The sequence below is a fragment of the Podarcis bocagei genome (genome assembly GCF_964188305.1).
Source record: "Podarcis bocagei genome assembly, chromosome: 12".
Lineage (NCBI taxonomy): Eukaryota > Metazoa > Chordata > Lepidosauria > Squamata > Lacertidae > Podarcis > Podarcis bocagei.
The window spans coordinates 24,725,040-24,745,192 of NC_138137.1; the positions used below are offsets into that span (position 1 = coordinate 24,725,040).

General features: G+C 43.7%; 1 protein-coding gene across 1 annotated transcript in view; it reads left to right on the forward strand.

The window, feature by feature from the left end:
• Positions 1-20,153, forward strand: part of SKAP2 (src kinase associated phosphoprotein 2) — a 102,367-nt gene that overhangs the window by 37,720 nt on the left and 44,494 nt on the right. Inside the window, exons 5-6 of the mRNA XM_081164865.1 lie at positions 12,976-13,053; positions 14,759-14,842. Coding sequence (XP_081020991.1) covers positions 12,976-13,053; positions 14,759-14,842 — 162 coding nt within the window. The remainder of the gene's footprint in view (positions 1-12,975; positions 13,054-14,758; positions 14,843-20,153) is intronic.

A 20,153-nucleotide genomic window follows, 5' to 3' on the forward strand; every position in this document is an offset into this window, starting at 1 on the left:
GGACTCTCCTTCCTTGGAGGTTTATAAGCAGAGGTTGGATGGCCATCTGCCATGGATGCTTTAGTTGAGATTCCTGCACTGCAGGGGTTTGGATTAGATGACTCTCGGGGTCCCTTCCAACTCTACAGTTCTATGATTTCAGTGCACTGTGGGCCACAACTGGGTCACAGGCCAGTGGTTCTCCACATTTTGGGCTTTGGGTTCATGAATGGCAGGTACAATATGTATATGTGCTAATTCCTTTCTTGTAACTTCCGGTCTACCTTTACCCATGATATGCCTGATTTATTTCTCTCTAAGCCCCTTCTAATGTCAACAAGGGGAAAATAAAGTGCTGCCACTTTCTACATTGCAGGGTTTGAGAAGGGACAGTGCTGTGGCTCCTTGTTGCACCATCATCCCCCCCCCTCCCTCAACAATGGTGTTAGTCTGTTAAAAATCCTTGTCTGCAGTGCCATAATCTGTGTTTGAATGTGGTTATTTGTGGCCTGCTTTCACTTCAGCTCAATACATTGGTTTTGAGCAGAAGAAAAGCTCAACCCTTACTGTCAGTGCAGTTACAGTTCTGTACAGTCATATCTTGGTTTTCAAACAGAATGCGTTCTGGAAGTCTATCTGACTTCCGAAATGTGCAGAAACCAAGGCACGGCTTCCGATTGTGCAGGCATGCTGGAAACAATATTGAAAAAACAATTTATGTGTGTTCTATTTTGACCAGAGATGATAGTGGGGCCATAACAATAAGTGTGTATACCACAAGCAATGACACATCAATGGTAACGCCTTCAACTCTCTCCAGAATGCTGTTTGCCTCCACCTGTTGTTTGCTTCCAAAACAGTCTCTTCATTGATTACCATGGCTCTTAAGGTATCCATAACCGGTGTCCTGAATTTTGGTTTCACGAGGAGCTGTACGTTGTGATTCATTCAAAACTGAATTGATTTGTTTGGCGTAACTCAACTTTTTGCTAGTTGTCAAATATCACGTAACAGGAAATGAATAAGAACCATGGGTTTCAAATTGTTGGGTCATTGAAACCAGAGGCCTTTCTCCTGGGCATGGTCGGCCAATTGGTGCCAAAGAAGGATAGAACTTTCTTTATGTATGCCACAACAGCAGCAAGAATACTTATCGCAAAGTATTGGAAGACACAAGATCTACCCACCCTGGAAGAATGGCAGATGAAGGTGATGGACTATATGGAATTGGCAGAAATGACTGGCAGAATCTGAGACCAGGGAGAAGAGTCGGTGGAAGAAGATTGGAAAAAGTTTAAAGACTATTTACAGAAATATTGTAAAATTTATGAATGTTAGAATGATGTTGGATAGAAACTAAGTGGTTTATAGCTGTAATGTTATAAGGGAATATGAGAAAATGAACTATTAATAGGTGAAAATCCAATGCTAAAATATTTTAAGATTGAAGATCAGGATAATCAAAGAGGGGAGGGATTTGCTGAACCAACAAACTGAACTGGAATACAGAAAAGGGAGGTGTGAGGAGGTCCGGGAAATAAGCAAATGAAAGAAAGATTGAATTGTTTTTAACTATTTTTATTTTGTATTTTTCTTTTTTCTTTTTCTATTTTGTAATACTTTGAAAACCTTAATAAATATCTTTAAAAAAAACCAAAAACAAATTGTTGGGTCATTGTCACAATTCTCTTTATGTCTTCTAAAATGGAACCAGTAGTTGCTCCATATAAACCCAAGTGCATTCAACGGGAGATGCTATGAAAAGAATCCAGTATTTTTAACTCTGTAAATGTTGGGCCTGGTAGCTGCCTTATACCGAGTCAAACCATTGAGTCCATTTGGCTCAGTATCATCCAGACTGATTGACAGTAGTTCTCCAGGGTTTCAATCAAAGTTCTCTACCATTCCTTTTTTGGATATAACAGGGATTGGACCTGATGCTCTACTACTGAGCTACAGCCCTTCTCCAGATCTGCAGCAAGTGATAACTAGCATTGCGGAAGTCATTTAGTCTCTAGTGCGGGTGCTGATGCCTTGAGTTGGTTCTGGCAGACAGATTCTGGCCTGAATCGATGCATTCGTTGTAATCTTCATTTCTTTGGCTTTCAGATTTTAAAAAACATAGTCAACTCCTGGGGGCAATGGGGGCTTTGGTCCCCACAATAAAATATCTGAAGGGGCTGGGCCCCCACAAAGATGATGGGAATTCCCAATCAGATAGTGTGTGTGCACTGCGTCATGTGATCAGTTATGTGGGGTAGGGCTTACTAGGGCCCCCACCATATTTAATTCAAGTTGGCACCTCTGAATTCTGCATTTGGCATTCATGCCCCTTGAGAATAGAAGTCCCAATGAGTAGATTTTTAAAGCTGATCCAATTATTTCCCCCCGTACCCACCTCCCCGGCATTATTTAGTTCTCCCAATAAACTGAACCATCCCAAGATCGGTTGGAAAGGTATCCAATTTTCTCCTCGTCACTGGTTCACTGCTGGGTCAGCAAACTCTTCCGAGGAGAGAATGAAAGGCCAGGGGGTGGTCCAGAGCAGGTAATAGTCAGCTCTGTGTATCCAGGTGAGAAGGTTCATAGCTTCCAGACCTAAGCAATTACGGGGTAAGAATCCTCAGATAATTCAGCCAATAAAGGTGTTTAATGATAGTATGAACAGTTAGAGGTGGTGATTAATTAGCCTGGGCATTTTGGGCTGGCTAGTGTGCACACTGTACTACATACTGGCCATCAGCTGGTAGGCATGCAGTCTTGTAAAGGGCTTTCTTCTTTGACATTGGTCATATATCACTGCAGCTGTGCCCTTTGATTACTGGGAGGGCTTGTGGAGTGATTAATAGCCAGGATCAATGTTTCTGCCCAGCACATGACATTTGGTCACAGAGCAACCATATACTTATTCCCCCTTGGCACAACGCTTAGGAGAAATGAAGGATGAGACCTGCCAATTTATAGCTGAGGAGCTTCCAGTTTATAAAATGAGTCAACTTTGACTGTACAAGATTATTCCCCATTGAAATAATTAGTGCAGCATTAAACACAATTAGAGCCCAAACTATGGGAGCATGCTTGCTGAATCCAAGCCAGTTGACAGATGGTTAAAGCCTGATACTTGGCTGCCTGCAAGGTCCAAAGAGTTATTATTTTGCTGAGAAAATGAAAAAAAAAAAAGCCCAGAAAGAGTGGATGCTTTGTGTGGGGGATGGGGAATAGATAAATAATGCAAATGCATTTTGATCTTTGGGCAAAAAAATGAAGCATTTTGAGAGCTTAATAAAATGTATGGCGATATGGAGCAGCAAATTATAGCATAAACGACTCTGAAGGGTGATATTGCATATTGCAATATATAGTGGTATTCTCCTATTCAGTACAACGAAACTGCTGTCTTGTAAGTGGTCATCTAATCATGCCTTTAATTTTAGTGCTAGTTTCAAGGGCTCTGCATCCTGCTAGAATTTCCCTCCTTTGCCTCGAGAATGATGACTTTGCTTTAGTTCACTCAGTAAAAACCCCCTCTTTGCTTAACTCTGAACGTGCAGTAATCGAGCCTTGGGGATTATTTTATTTTGATAATATATATGTTGCCCCTTTTAGAAAATCTGTTTGGCCTTTGTATGTTGTGTGAAAGGAAAGGAGGACTGTACAGTTGTACCCCCCTCATTTTCCATTCATAAAAATGGAATTCTGTCCTTTTAACCCAGGATTCTCTACCTTATGGCATCTTGCAGAGGTGGTAAGGGGAAAAGCACAAAAACCGCTTAGTCAGCCAGATTTTTTTCTTGATTGACAAAGGGAAAAGTGCTTATCCGGTCTCTTCTGAGGTCCTTTGGGGATCTGGGAAGCAAGGACTTCTCACACTGCTTGTTCTTCCTTTACTTATATTTATATATTGCCTTTCTTCCAAAGCACTTATGGCAGTTTTCAAATTCAAACAACATCTTATAGTTTCATGCACATGAAACAAAAAGGAAAGAAGAGGTGTGGAACGAAGACAAAGCCAGCTAATTCAAGTGCCAACTTTTGCGTAAGAAGTTCTGACACTGAGGAAAAGAATACCTGACTACCAACCACTGAAATGGATATTAAATGGTTCTGTTTAGTGGGCACATATTCAGGGAAAGTTATACGTGGTTAAGGCTGCCATCCTACATATAGCTTACCTGGGAGTTAGTCCCACTGAAATCAGTAGACTTACTTCTCAGCAGTCTAAATAGTGAATAGTGTGCAATATGTGGTGCTTTTGGGTTTGAATCCCTGCTCAACCATGTTTGCATTTTTCATTCATTTTTTAATTTTATTTTTGACGCCAAGGTCATCGGTTTGATCGCCATGTGGGTGCATATGCATGCATTGCAGGGAGTTGGACTAGATCAGGGGTAGGCAACCTAAGGCCCGGGGGCCGGATCCGGCTCAATTGCCTTCTCAATCCGGCCCGCGGACGGTCCGGGAATCAGTGTGTTTTTACATGAGTAGAATGTGTCCTTTTCTTTAAAATGCACCTCTGGGTTATTTGTGGGGCCTGCCTTGTGTTTTTACATGAGCAGAATGTGTGCTTTTATTTAAAACGCTTCTCTTGGTTATTTGTGGGGCATAGGAATTCGTTCATATTTTTTCCCCAAAATATAGTCTGCCCCCCCCCCCACATGGTCTGAGAGATGGTGGACCGGCCCATGGCTGAAAAAGGTTGCTGACCCCTGGACTAGATGATCCATGGGGTCCCTTCCAACTCTATTTTTCTGCTGAGATATGATCATAAGATTGTGGCAGTTTGCTTCCAGAAGATGTTGCAATGGCCACCAACTTGGATGGCTATTTGCTGGGGGTCACAACTGGCCAGAGGGTTGCTGCACTCAGGTCCTGCTTTGGGGCACCCCATAGGCATGTGGTTAGCCACTGTGGGAACAGGATATTGGACTAGGACCAACAGGTGACTTCACTTCTGATCCTTATTAGAAGATTGAGAAAGTTTCAGGTGCATCAGGATGGCAAACATCGGTACAATAGTAGGACCTGGGGAAGCCCAGTTAATAATTGATGGCTTTGAAACCTTAGCAATATTCTTATTTGGTACTTAAATATAGTTATGTACCCAAAAACTAGTGTACTGAAGAATATAAAAAACCTGCTTGCAATTAGTACCAAGTTCATACTTTGCTCAGAATGGGGATCCTGAGTATCTGTGCATATTAAACAAATATTTTTTGTTCCTTCTGCTTGCACAAGGGGAGAGGGGGGGGGGATATAAAAATATATGCAGCATTTAGCAATCTCCCAGGAGCTGAAAAGGATGCTCATCTTTTCCATGCTGTTGGCACACGTAATGTTGTTAAATGTAGCCGGGATATTCAGCGTCCAGCATTCATTCTGCATATTTCTCTTGATACTAACTTGAGCAAGTTCTTCTAACGTGTAAACTGTTTGTTTTTCATGAAGGCTTTGGACATGGTTTCATGTGCTGGGTTCTGTTTCATATCCTTATCGCCATATGGAAACAGCGAACCAGAAGGGGGAAACATAGATGTTCCTGCTTCGGCATTTCTAATGGCCAGTTTTATTATGAGAGGAGGAGGCAGGTGTGAATGCTTGTGTAACTTGGATGGACGAGGGGAAGAGATAAATTTCTAGAATAGCAGGCACCCTCAAACAATCCTTCAGATGGTGTTTTCCTCTTGCTTGCGGTTTGCCTCAGGATTTCAGCATTCTATTTTGTCACTTGGCTTGCTGGTGCTTGCTGCTCATTCCAGCTGTTTCCCCTCTTTCCGTCTTACAGCCAGGCCTTAAGCATGAACATCTGTCTGGTAGAGCTATGTAAAAACCCATAAGTCATCAGCAAGACTGAAACTCCCTTATATAGGAGTCATGTTAAAAGGAGATGGAACACACATTTTATGGGCACCTTATGTTTCTCCAAGTCACAGAATTAAACCTTGCTAGTCTTTTAACATTTTTCTTAATCTTCTACTTGTTGCTTGTATTCATGTGAAAATAGTAAAACTCTCTGTCTCTCTGTGTGTATATGTGTATGTATGTACTATATATCTTGGAAAGTTGTCTGTTTGCTATGCTTTTGGACACTTCTTCAGATAGTGTAACTAAATTTCGCGCGATGGCTCCTGAGAGCAAGGAGCAGGTTTTCATCTGTGTTTGGTTACTATTGGGTGCCATTTTTGGGGGAGGTGTTTCTTAGAATTCCTGAGGAATGCCAGGTACAAGGCTGCTCAAATAACATACAATTGCTGTGCAGGCCACACATTGTTTGTCAGTTGCTTCCACTTCCTTAACAGTGCCCATATCAGAGTTGAGGTCATTTGTGTAAATGGTGGGATATTTTGGGTGAAAGAAGAGAATCTTCTAGAACAGGAGTGAGGTGGCCAATCTGTGGTCCTCCCAGATGTTGTTGGAATACAGGTCTGACTGACTGTTCTGGCTGAGGCTGATGGGAGTTGGAGGCCAGTAACATTAGCCATCTCACAGATTAGCCATCCCTTTTAGGATAATTAGCAATCTGAGGTACCTCAGGTATTTGTCTCAGGATTTCAGCATTCTCCTTTGTTGCTCTGCTCCACTTTTCTGTTCTATCATTGTGGCAGAGCCCATAGTGTCTCATGAGGTCGTGAATGGCAGTGGTGCTCCTGCTGCAAGGAGCTGTGAGTACATCTTCGCCTCACTGGGTGAGCTGCTTCTGGTTGTAATCTGGCCAGAAATTGGGAGAGAGAATTGTGTAAAAATGTGAAGGGGGGAGAAAGAAGCCCACAAAAAACCCCCACATACCGCAACAGCAATATTTATAGATCTGTAATGATGATAAACTTTGCTTTTTCTCCCCCCTACCCTATCCACATCATGCAATGAAGTTCTTCTCAAAAACCAAGGAAAAGAACTCTGGTTTCAGAGGAGGGTTAAGACTCGCTGGTGTGTAACTTTGTGATGTAGGCAGCCCCAATTCCTGCCTGCCCTCGGTCTTGTGTGCTCATCTCACCTATGCCGATCTCTGTAGCCCAAACGAAAGCACATCAGGATAGCAGAGCGTTGGTGTGCTGACTGGCCACTCTTCCAACCGTGGACATCCACATGAGATGTTCCACACCTGCAGAGGAGGAAGGTTAGTGCTGGAGAGTTTGGATTTGATATCCCGCTTTATCCCTACCCAAAGGAGTCTCAAAGCGGCTAACATTCTCCTTTCCCTTCCTCCCCCACAACAAACACTCTCTGAGGTGAGTGGGGCTGAGAGACTTCAGAGAAGTGTGACTAGCCCAAGGTCACCCAGCAGCTGCATGTGGAGGAGTGGAGATGCGAACCCGGTTCCCCAGATTACAAATCTACCGCTCTTAACCACTACACCACACTGGCTCTTCCCTTGGAGGACCAAGGGAAAGTGTACAAGCATGGAAGCTCATTTGTAAGCAAGCGCTATACAGTATGTGAGACTGTGGAATGTGTTCGCTGCACCTTGGTGCCTTAACATACAATCCCCATGCTTTGCAAGTACCTAAAGCCGTGTTTCTCAAACTTTGGTCCCCAGCTGTTGTTGGCCTACATTATCCCATCATCCCTGAGCACCGGTCCTGCTAACAAGGGATGATGGGAGTTGTAGTCCACTGACAGTTGGGGACCCAAGTTTGAGAAACACTGACCTAATGTGTTTGCTTTAATCTGACATGGTATTCAACTCTTGAGTGAATTTGCAATGCATTTTTATTTTGCAGGAGTTCTTGGTTTGCTTCCTTTTTGTGGCAGTTTGCAGCCTCTCACCCTAGGGTCCATCCTCATCTCAGGAGTTTATGCTGTTTTGTTTTACCGGGCGATCTTTAATCTAGAACAAGTGCCATTATCTTGAAATAACTTTTGCCATGCCAGGTTTCTCAAGGAAAAGAAGTAGGTCAAATGTTGCAGGCATCATTTGCATGAATTCTGTTGGTGGCAAACTTGCAGGACTTTAGTTTAATTTTGGTGGTGGTTCTTTTCTTTTTAAGGTTGTCCCTCAATAGAATCATAGAATTGCCAAGTTGGAAGGGATCCCGAGGGTCATCTAGTCCAACCCCCTGACATGCGTAGTTAAAAGTTTTTTGCATGCCGTAAACCAGTCATCTATGTGTTGCCCTCCAGATAACTCCCATTACCTCCAAGTGGAATGGCTAGGGAGGTTGGGATTGATGAGTGTTCATCTGGAGACCCATCTCTAATATGAAGTATTTGCTTTGTTTAAAAAAAGAAGAAGAAGAAGCAAAATCTTCCTATGACTTAAGCAGTTTCGCATCTTTCCAGTTTAAAGAAAAAATGTCCACGAGGGCTAGAAAAAGATTCAGTGGTAAGGTGGTTACTGTAACTGGTGATGTGGGAGCAGGCCATGTCACTTGAAGTTAAGACCCTTTGAAAACATTTGATTTCTGGATGTTGCCTTCTGGCTCGCTAAGAAAAATCCCCGTGTTTGCAGAGATTATCCTGACAGTAGTAAGCTTTTGTCAGTTGTCAAGGCATGTTTAGCATGTGGAGATGTATTAATCTGACACAGCTACCATTGTAAGTGGCTGAAATAAATAGAGGGCTCAAACAGATGAAGAGGGATTAACTGTGTAGATGGAGCAAACTCTTCAATCACTAAACCAGTGATTTTACAAAGGATTAGCTTGCTTCTACAAATATTGATTACTGATTTGCTTCTCAAAATGAAGACGGCATCCCTTGTGCTGTGTATAGTGTGCCTTGTGAAGCAAACATCTTTCATATTAATGAGTTTGTCGTGGGTATTATAGGAGCTTACAGACATATTATTTTTTCATCCTCTAGCCATGCTAGATTTAATATTGTCAGCTGCTACAAGTCCCCCTTTTGATCTTAGAGGTGTCATATTTATTTTCAACTAAAGTTGGCATATGGGCTACACAGTCCAGATAAAACAACTGCCATGCACTTTCGCCCGAGAATCAACCATTTTAAAGTAGCATGGCAAATGAGTATATAATTGCTTTACAAAGGATATGATTATTTAAGAAGGGGAAAATGGACTCCTATAAGATTTAGCCGTCGGACATCACGTGTTTTCATAGCTCTGTGTGTGGAATGCCCTCCCCAGGGAGGCTCGCCTGGTCCCTTCATTAAACATCTTTAGGCGTCAGGCAAAAAAATAAAATAAAAATCTTCAACCAGGTCTTTGGCTGATTAATATTCTATGTCCTTTTAAATGTGTCATGGGGGGTATTGACTTCTTCTGTTCTTGTTTTTATTATGTATTTTGTATGTTTATGCTGTGACCTGCCCTGAGCCTTCAGAAAGTATTGTAGTACAGTCACACCTTGGGATAAATACGCTTCGGGATGAATATTTTCGGGTTGCGCTCTGCGGCAACCCGTAAGTAACAGAGCGCGTTACTTCCGGGTTTCGCTGTGTGCGCATGCGCTCAAAATGATGTCACGCGCATGTGCAGAAACACCAAAATGTGACATGCGTGGAGGCGCAGACACGGGTTACATTTGCTTTGGGATGTGAACAGGGCTCTGGAACGGATCCCGTTCGCATCCCGAGGTACCACTGTATGTCACAAAAGTTGCAAATGGGAAACGGGAAAAACACAATCCTTGCTTATTTCCCTTTCTTTACAGTACATTTGATGAAGGAAGACTTACTTTGCTTTCATTTGATCCTCATTTAAACAAGGAGAGAGCCCACGACCAGCCTTTAAAAGAGCAGGAGGAGTCATATGCTGATGAAAGTAATCTCAGACCAGACAGTTTTTGCTACCTGACGGGTAGGGATGAAGGAGAAATTTACCGTCCTCATTTGCAGGGTGAAATGGCTTCTGAGTGATACTGATGACTCTGTGACTTATAAGGTGGCTCTCTATGCCCTGGCAGCTAGGAAGATTAGGAGGAAAGAACTGGATGGACTAGCGGTCAGTTGCAAAAGAGGCTCTGAGATCTAACTCGCACATTTTATTTGAGAATTACAGTGGTGCCTTGCAAGACGAAATTAATTGGTTCCGCAAGTTTTTTCTTCTTGCGAGTTTTTCGTCTTGCGAAGCACGGTTTCCCATAGGAATGCATTGAAAATAAATTAATGCGTTCCTAGGGAAACCGCTTGCCAGGCTGGCGGTGCGGAGAAGGGCTTTTCTCCGCACCGCAAGCCTTCAGGACAGGTACGGGAACAGAGGGGAAGGCGCGCAGCACTTTCCCTCTGTTCCCGGGGCTTGCGTGGGAGGAGGGTTTTTCCTCCCCGCCGCCAACATTCAGAACAGCATTCTGAATGTTGGCGGTGGGAAGGAAAACCCTCCTCCCACCCCAAGTCTTCAGGAAAGCCATCCGATGCCGCGCGGCGGGAGGAGGCGTTTCCCCCCCGCCCGGCAACGGAGCTTCGTTCCGATGCCGCGCGGCGGGAGGAGGCGTTCCCCCCCCCACCCGGCATCGGAGCTTCGTTCCGATGCCGCGCGCCGGGAGGAGGTGTTCCCCCCCCCACCCGGCATCGGAGCTTCGTTCCGATGCCGCGCGCCGGGAGGAGGCGTTCCCCCCCCGCCGCCCGGCATCGGAGCTTCGTTCCGATGCCGCGCGCCGGGAGGAGGCGTTCCCCCCCCCGCCCGGCATCAGAGCTTCGTTCCAATGCCGCGCGGGGGGGGGGGGGAGGAGGCGTTCCCCCCCCGCCCGGCATCGGAGCTTCGTTCCAATGCCGCGCGGGGGGGAGGAGGCGTTCCCCCCCCGCCCGGCATCGGAGCTTCGTTCCGATGCCGCGCGGGGGGGAGGAGGCGTTCCCCCCCCCGCCCGGCATCGGAGCTTCGTTCCGATGCCGCGCGGCGGGAGGAGGCGTTCCCCCCGCCCCGCCCGGCATCGGAGCTTCATTCCGATGCCGCGCGCCGGGAGGAGGCGTTCCCCCCCCCCGCCCGGCATCGGAGCTTCGTTCCGATGCCGCGCGGCGGGAGGAGGCGTTCCCCCCCCCGCCCGGCATCGGAGCTTCGTTCCGATGCCGCGCGGCGGGAGGAGGTCCGAGGACAGTGGGGAAGACGCGCTGCGCTTCCCCGCTGTCCCGGAGATTTCCCTATGGGCTGTCGTCTTGCGAGGCAAGCCCATAGGGAAATTCGTTTTGCGAAGCGCCTCCAAAACGGAAAACCCTTTCGTCTAGCGGGTTTTCCGACTTGCGAGGCGTTCGTCTTGCGGGGTACCACTGTACTTCTTTTTCTGGGTAACAAGAAATTTTGGTTGATTTGATCATGGTTTTACTGCAAATGTAGTGACTGCTGTCCCCCCCCCCCTTCCTTCTTTGGATGTTGCAGTGGCCTTGGGCTAGCACACAAAATAAAAATGCAACTGGTCATTTGACTACTTATGTGCGTGGCCACTAGGAAAAGCTTAGCCACTTGTGAAACCCTGTCAAAATAAATAGTGCATTACCAATGCAGAAATGAAACTTTATTGTTATTGGCAGTATTAAGCAAAAAGGTGTTGATGGTTCATAACTGTGGGAAGTTATTCAACTTGTGCCTCATAGCAGAAGGGGGAAAATATTGCACTTTTTCATTTGGGGGGGGTTAAGGAAAGAAGATATGAAAGGTAATGTATTATGGCAGTACCAGCTTGAATATATGGCTAGCCTGCTATAGCAGCACTGCTACAATGCCTTGGAAACAAGAAGCCATGAGGTTTGATTTAAGCAGATTGTGCAAAGAAGTCCTTGCTCTCTTTGCCAGATGACATAACCAGAGACTCCCCAGTCTTTTCCATGTTGATGATGAAATTTCTCTCCAGTAACCCAAAAGCATGCAGACAATGCTGTGAATGACATGATTGCCTAGAGTGTCATGCTGGGAAATGATTATTCATGTTGCCCAATGCCAACCTGGATCTGGATGCCAAGAGCTCTTGGTGATCATTGTAATTTGCTGACAGTTGGGTAATTGCCTGCTTTGCAGTTGCACTCCATCTGATCCTTTAAAATCCATGCAATGCCTCTCTTAACTACTGTGATGTAGAAAAAGGAGCATATGGGAACTAAAGGGAGAAAATTAATTACTGTTTAATTATTTCCAGTATTTGTTGAAGTGTAGCAAAGAGGCAACCAATGGTAAAATGGTAAAGCTTTAAAAAAAAATATGAGGGGAAATGTTTGCTTTCAAGAGTTCTGTCTCAATTCTGCTGACTACTGGAGCACCCTAGTGGTATAAATTGACAACTGGCAGGTGTCCATCAATGCCTGGTATAGGAAATATGAGTTTAAGTACTAATAAAAGATGTCAAGAATAATTCATAGTGTATGTTATCTTAAATCTTAAGGTGTAATTAATGTTACTGATGTAACAAATCTTCAAAGGACTATTATTTAGAGCTGCCATGATGGGAAAAAATTGGTGTCAATTAATTGATTGCTTAAATCTTCCCTTTGGTGCTATTCATAAGCTAATTTTTTTCATTCCTTTTAAAATATTTTTTTTCTAAAATAATGCCGAGTGAAAACACTCTATGAAAGGATGTTTTACGTATTTTTTCTGTAGCAAGAAAAATGCCAGCTGTCTCAAAAATTAACCATCAGTATAGGATGCACCCCAGTTGTTGATAAGACTTGGGGATATGCTTACTTTTATATTTGTGGACCTTGGTTGTAATAAAAGACAGGCATGCTCAGATGCACTCTTTACTTCACCAATCTGTGTAGTAACTAGTATCTGTTCTAGGCTATTTTTGGAACTGGTGTTATGAATGCTGTCTCCTGCAATTGCACTGCTGCTTGAGGAAAGTAGAGTGCTCCTAACCAAGTGTCTCTCCTCCTAAAACACAGGAAACTACTCCCAAGCCATAGAAGGAGGGCTGCCTGGAAGAGGGAATGGAATACAACAATTTCACACTTATAAGCCCCACCATCTTGGCTTAAAAGTGGGACTGATCCATGTCTACAAATATACTGAACATTCACTAATAACTAGTGGTTATATTTCCCCCCACTTGATAACGATTTGCCAATGCTTTTTTAAAAATACTACCCCTCTACTTTTTCTCTTTTTTTCAGGGAATCAGTTCCTTCCAGTTGCGGCACAAGACCTTCAGTGTGTTTTAAAATCCGGGTACCTGGAAAAACGCAGAAAAGGTAAGCAGCTTTGGAAAAGTTAAATTATGGCTTCTCTCTCCCGCTCCCCATTGCAACTGCTGTCACTGGTAGCACAGGTGGGAAGAACTCTTAGCTAGTGGAATAGCAAGAAGTATTCAGAAGACTAAAACCACGAGATGAGTGGCTTTCACTGGAGAGTCCTGAAAAGTGTGTGGCTATTTTTAAGGGTGCTATAAAGAGACCTTTAAAAATGGGTGGAATTTGATGAACAGCATGAAGACGTGGGGCACTGCAGTCAACATGGGACTGAATGTGCTGTTTTGGATCATTGCAATCCTGTTACAATGTTTAAAAACCTCTCTTTCCTTCTCCCTTTTCCCACAGCTCATGACTTTCAAGAACTAGCATGGGCTGTGAAGTCTTACAGTGAGGGCAGGGGCGGGATGCCAGGTCACAGTGAGAATTTTAGCCAGTCCTAAGAGATTCCTGGATGCAGGTGGCGCTGTGGGTTAAACCACAGAGCCTACGACTTGCCAATCAGAAGGTCGGCGGTTCGAATCCCCGTGCCGGGGTAAGCTCCCGTTGCTTGGTCCCTGCTCCTGCCAACCTAGGAGTTCAAAAGCACGTCAAAGTGCAAGTAGATAAATAGGTACCACTCCGGCGGGAAGGTAAACGGCATTTCCATGCACTGCTCTGGTTCGCCAGAAGCAGCTTGGTCATGCTGGCCACATGACCCGGAAGCTGTATGCTGGCTTCCTCGGCCAATAAAGCAAGATGAGCGCCGCAACCCTAGAGTTGGCCACGACTGGACCTAATGGTCAGGGGTCTCTTTACCTTTACCTTTTAAGAGATTTCTATGCTCTTCCCCATAGAAGCCAACTCCTAGGGGCCAAGGATGGGCATTGCCATTCAAATGGTGTGTGTGTGTGTGCCGTGTCAGTTATGCAGGACGGGGCCTACCTGAAGAAACACAATTATATATTGTAAGAATTACATTCCCTGTTGTAGCTAGACTAACTCCCAAATTCAGCAGGTATTGCTAAACACCTTGGAAGTGCAGAGAGGATCAAGCATAATTCTGTAGATTGAACTGCTGGATGCAATTATTTTAAGAACAGAGCCCCCCCCCCCTTATGGATTTTAAGACCTTACAAGCTGCAGAAGCAAAATTTAAGTTGGAAATGATATGAAGATGCGCAAATTTGTGTAACCTGCCTCTTCAAATTTTAGACTTCTGAAGGGGATGCATTGTAGTCCCTCCGTCATACAAGATTGCTGTAAAGCAAGACTGAGCTGGGCAGTGTTTAAAGTTCAAGAAAAGTTTGGTGGGATGTACTTGGAACTGTTAACGCACTATGCTGGAAGTTGAAAAATAGCTAGTCTTTCCTTGTCTAAAGTTTTGCCATTCTTCAACCACCTACTGATAATTCAAGGAAAGGGGGAAAGTCCTAGGAAAATATATATCTCTCTCTCCTCTCCCCCCCAACACAAAAAAAACATACTAGCACACATACTTACCTATATACCCTATTTGACTAACAAAAAATACAGTAGAAATAATAAAGCCTATGTTACTGTTTATTTACACTGCTTAAAATTTTTTGTTCCAACATTACATTTCTGCTTTTTAATTGAGAAGTCAGTTCCATCCTTAAAAAAGAAAATCTGTAATGGAAACAGCTATGAAGTGTGTTACTGAATTTTGTGTAGAATGCCCATCTAATATAGATTGTGTTAATTGCAGACCACAGCTTTCTTGGCTTTGAGTGGCAAAAGCGGTGGTGTGCTCTGACTCCAACAGTCTTCTACTATTATGGAAGTGACAAAGGTATTGTAAAAATTTGTAGTTTATCTTAGAAACCAGTGCAATGCGGTTGACTGTTTGCAGACCTCTAGGGTCGCCCTGTTGTTTTGAGGCATTCCGGATTCTCGTGCAACATTCATTGCCTTTGTATAATGGTCTCTGTGTTTCCAGATGGCGTGAATGTACTGTAGCTGCTATATGTTGTCTTATCTCTTCTGTTCTTTGCTTTGGAATTTCAGATAGGTTCTCCCCCCCCCCCAACTTTGATCAGTTTTCAAGATGCCTTAGGATTATCGCCACTTAGTTTCCTTTATTGTTTCTTCTTCTCTCCTCCCCTCCGTAAGTGGTTTTGAAGTTTCGTACCTGTTTACCATCTTCTTGTCTCAATTTAGTTCCAGATGGAATTAATGACAATCTTGAATTTGCAAGGCAGAACAGTTTGCATTGTGGGAACACCTCTATACTTAGGATGTATTTCATTCCATGTTAAAATTGCTGTTTATTATATAACCCCTTCCAAAAGTGGTTTGTCCTATAATTGTGAAATTTGGTAGAGAAGATCTCTTGGGTGAGGGGCAGATGTTTTCTGAATTTCAGACAAGTCGGATGAAAGATGGTTGGTTGCAGTAGTTAAAAAACTGGAGGCAGTTCTTATTTATGAGTTGGCACGTGCACACTGGCAACTTCCACAAAAGTGAGCAGTGCCCATTGTGCCATCTAGTGCTCCCTGGTTCTCTTCCAAGTACTTCAGTCTCTTGCAATTCCTCCTGCATCTCACTATTTCCTTTCTTAATAACTAATAATGGCAGCCAGGAGCCACCTGCCTCCATTGTAGCCTGTTGCCAGCATTTTCTTGCTGGCTTTATCTGTGGTTTTCACATGTGCAAAATAGCCAGTGTGCCCAGGAACTGCCACCCCACTGCGTTGAGCATACAGTGGTACCTCAGGTTACATACGCTTCAGGTTACATATGCTTCAGGTTACAGACTCCGCTAACCCAGAAATAGTACCTCGGGTTAAGAACTTTGCTTCAGGATGAGAACAGAAATTGTGCTCTGGCAGCGCGGCAGCAGCAGGAGGCCCCATTAGCTAAAGTGGTGCTTCAGCTTAAGAACAGTTTCAGGTTAAGAACGGACCTCTGGAACTAATTAAGTACTTAACCCGAGGCACCACTGTACTTGGTACACATGTTGTTGAAATTATTGGGGAGTGTGCCTCCAAATGGTTTTTGCTTGAAGCCCAAGAAGTTACTTGTACACCAAGACACACTAGTTGCTATACAAAAGTTTGAGGGAGAGAGAGACTCTTCATAGATATGCCATGAGGTGTGCTGCAAAATTAAGGCCACCCTGAAAGCTGACATTAGTATGCACACCAATACATTCTGCTTCTAAATTGCTACAAAATTCTGAGAATGGGCATTTTTGCTTATAGCTGTGCGAGAGGCTTACTGTAGTTATATACCCACGGCGGACTGATATACGCAGCAAACTAAACATACATGGGAAAGGAGTGGTGTCTTCTAGGAGTTCTGTTGTGTATTTAGACATAGACTTGATGAAGGGGACACCTCCAGAAATGTGTGTGCGTGCATCTGTGTGTGTGCAGTGTAAATATCAAATTAATTAATATTAAAGGCCAGCTGTTCCTTTTCTGAGATGTTTGCTATGCTAACACTCTTTGTGTCTCTTGTGCAGAAGTCTTGTTCAGGAAATACCAAATCTGGCACTTGGCAAACATCCTTTAGCTCAAGGATGTTTTTTAACAACTGCAGTAGCACTAATTGCAGAAGCACTGTCTGAGCAGACAGTTTAGATTGTGAAGTTAAGGAAATCTGTTTTTTAACAATCATACATGGCAGAGAACTCATGTTATTTAGGCATGACCTGTAGATCTGTCCTCCTCATTGAGGTTGCCTTGTGACATAAGCAGAGTTCAAGTAAGACTAAAGAAAAGCAATTAAGAAGGCTCAAACTAGTGACTGATGCTACCGTGAAAAGTGAAAGACATTCCCTTGTTTCAGCACAGGTCCATTTCCCTTCTATCTGCAGCAGGTGTTTCGGAGAATGCCCTTACAGTACTGCCTGTTAAAAAATGTTTAGGGCTACATTCAGAGGCAGAAAAATAAATTTGATTCATAATTATAGCATCGGAGTTTCCCTTGAGGTAGAAAAGAACCCAGATCTACTGAACTTTTTATTACAGAAAATGGTTAACTGCTTTTTGAATTTCTAATGATTCTCGGCTGAATTGGAACTACTTGCAGCTTGAAGATGAATCTTTACTAGGATTCCACTGTGAGTCTTATTAGGAAGGCAGTATGATTGCAAAATTTGTTTTCAAAGGCCATTGCAAGAATGTTAGCAGCACCATTTAATTCTGTTGTTTACAAGTAATTATTGTTATAGCTGCTGGCTGGCCATACGTTTTGTTGTTAATGGTCCAGATTGACTAGTAGATGTTTTGTCAATGGAGCTAATAGTTAGGAAATACAGTGGTACCTCGGGTTAAGTACTTAATTCGTTCCAGAGGTCCGTTCTTAACCTGAAACTGTTCTTAACCTGAAGCACCACTTTAGCTAATGGGGCCTCCTGCTGCTGCTGCGCCGCCAGAGCACGATTTCTGTTCTTATCCTGAAGCAAAGTTCTTAACCTGAAGCACTATTTCTGGGTTAGCGGAGTCTGTAACCTGAAGCGTATGTAACCTGAAGCATATGTAACCCAAGGTACCACTGTAGTTCAAGGTGTCTCTCGAATTTCTTGAAAGGGAGAGGCTTCCAGGGTTTGGAAGTTGACAGCTAGGGCTGGGCAATATCTGGTTTTCAACATCTCAATATATCAACAGCTAAACATCATGATAAACTGATATATCTCAGTGTCTGAAATAAGAATGGAGCTATGGAGAGGCACCTGCTGGTTTTGTGTGTTTTTTTCTGCATTGTGATTTTTGGATAGCGCATGCGCACGCACACACATCATGATTTGTGACATATTGCCAGGTCAAAAATTATGAAACCGATATCACTATATGGACTTCAAACTGGTTTTGGATGATATAGCACCCAGCCCTGTGACAGATCTCACCTCCATCTATGTGTGAGTGAAGAAACAGCAATTTTGAGCAAAGACACACACACAGAGGAGAGAAAGCATATTTGCATGCAAACTCTTGCTGTATCAGCCCTCTGCAAAATATAATTAAATTATATCCATTGGAAAGGAAAAGAGCCCTTTCCTGAACGTTTTCCAGGCATGCCATGAAGGTGTTGTAGATAATAATTGCTTTGAGTTTTGCTCCATGTCCAATGTATTATCAATGAACTTTAGGGACGTGGGTGGCGCTGTGGTCTATACCACTGAGCCTCGTGGGCTTGCCGATCAGAAGGTCGGCGGTTCGAATCCCTGCAATGGGGTGAACTCCCACTGCTCTGTCCCAGCTCCTGCCAACCTAGCAGTTCGAAAGCATACCAGTGCAAGTAGATAAATAGGTACCATTGTGGTGGGAAGGTAAACAGTGTTTCCGTGTGCTCTGGTTCCATTTTGGTGTTCCGTTGCGCCAGAAGCGGTTTAGTCATGCTGGCTACAATACCGGAAAGCTGTCTGTGGACAAACATCAGCTCCCTCAGCCTAAAAGCGAGATCAGCGCAACAACCCCATTGTCACCTTTGACTGGACTTAACCGTCCAGGGGTCCTTTACCTTTTTACCTATCAATGAACTTCTGTAAGAAGGCTGAGCATGCTTTGTATGTGAATACCATTGCCAGTAAATCAAGCTTAGCTCTATCGGATGCTTGCCAGTAGATGCTCTTACCTTAAGGACAAAACAGCTGTTTCTGGTAGTAGGCAGCACTATTTACGTCTGAGGAAATGTAAGAGAAGTCACAGGGCAACTTCCCTCATTCCTTCCAGCTTCTTGTACTTGTAGGTATTTGGGGTGACTCTGCGCATGTTTGTATTCCTTAGCCATCCAGTCTGGTAGCCACTGGTGACCCTGTCACTCATGACTTTGTCTAACCCTCTTTGTGTTTAGTTTACTTGGAATTTAGCTATGCAGTTTACCCTAGTGACACCCCCTGGCTACACACAACATGGTTTTGATTGTGTGAAAAAAAACCTATTGACAACTTTTTAAAAAATTGCTGCCTATTTTGTTAAATGATTCTTAGTTCTTGCAAGAGGAGATATATATAGCAGGCCCTGGTTTACTTTCTCACGTTATATTAATGGCATCCCAGGTTATCATTTCTAGAAATGGAATGGTCAACTCTTCGGCCTTCCTCTGTTGTGAAGAGCTGTCCTGTATATCCGTTCACCTCCTAGGCAGCAAAATTCTTTCCCGGCCACCTTAGTCTGAGATATAATCTGTAATCCTCCCTCTGATACAGACCTGCAGTGCCACATTTGCTACTTCTTCAATCTGTACACTTTACTAGTTCAGTTACGCCTTAGGCTGATAACAGTTAGTAGGCTCCACTAACAGACTTTGGATTCTATGCTCAACACAAATTATTCAAGTCAAGAATATAGGCACTCTTTCGCCTATATCATTGACCATTTTGCAGTTTTATTCTGAAATAGATATGCGAGCATTTGCAGAATATGCATGAATGAGTGGCAATTGGGAGCTTTGTAAGACTTTGCACATTTTCAAAGGTATGATCAGAACCCTCATAAGAGGCCTAGAAATGTGCTGATTTTAAAGAAAAGGGGGATATTGAGGATTTGGCACCAGGCATTAGGTCTCATGGAAACTTGCTGGTGAATTACAGCAAAAGAACAGTTCTAACTATTCCTCTAGTCAATTGGAGCTAGTACAACATGGGCATGCCACAAGTTTAATGGAGATTATTTATTTCCTGATGCATGTTAAAATGTTTTGCTTTTGATTATTTAGACCCAGGAATGGTTTGCATGGTGTTGTTGCAAAATGCAGGACAGTTAGCTTATGTATATTGGCTATTATTATTATTATTATTATTATTATTATTATTATTATTAATTTCTACCCCGCCCATCTGGCTGGGTTTCCCCAGCCACTCTGGGTGGCTTCCAACAAAAGATTAAAAATACATTAAAACATCAGTCATTAAAAACTTCCCTAAACAGGGCTGCCTTCAGATGTCTTCTAAATGTTGTATAGTTGTTTATTTCTTTGACATCTGATGGGAGGGCGTTCCACAGGGCGGGTGCCACTACCGAGAAGGCCCTCTGCCTGGGTCCTTGTAACTTCGCTTCTCACAGTAAGGGAACTGCCAGAAGGCCCTCGGAGCTGGACCTCAGTATCCGGGCTGAACGATGAGGGTGGAGACGCTCCTTCAGGTATACTGGGCTGATG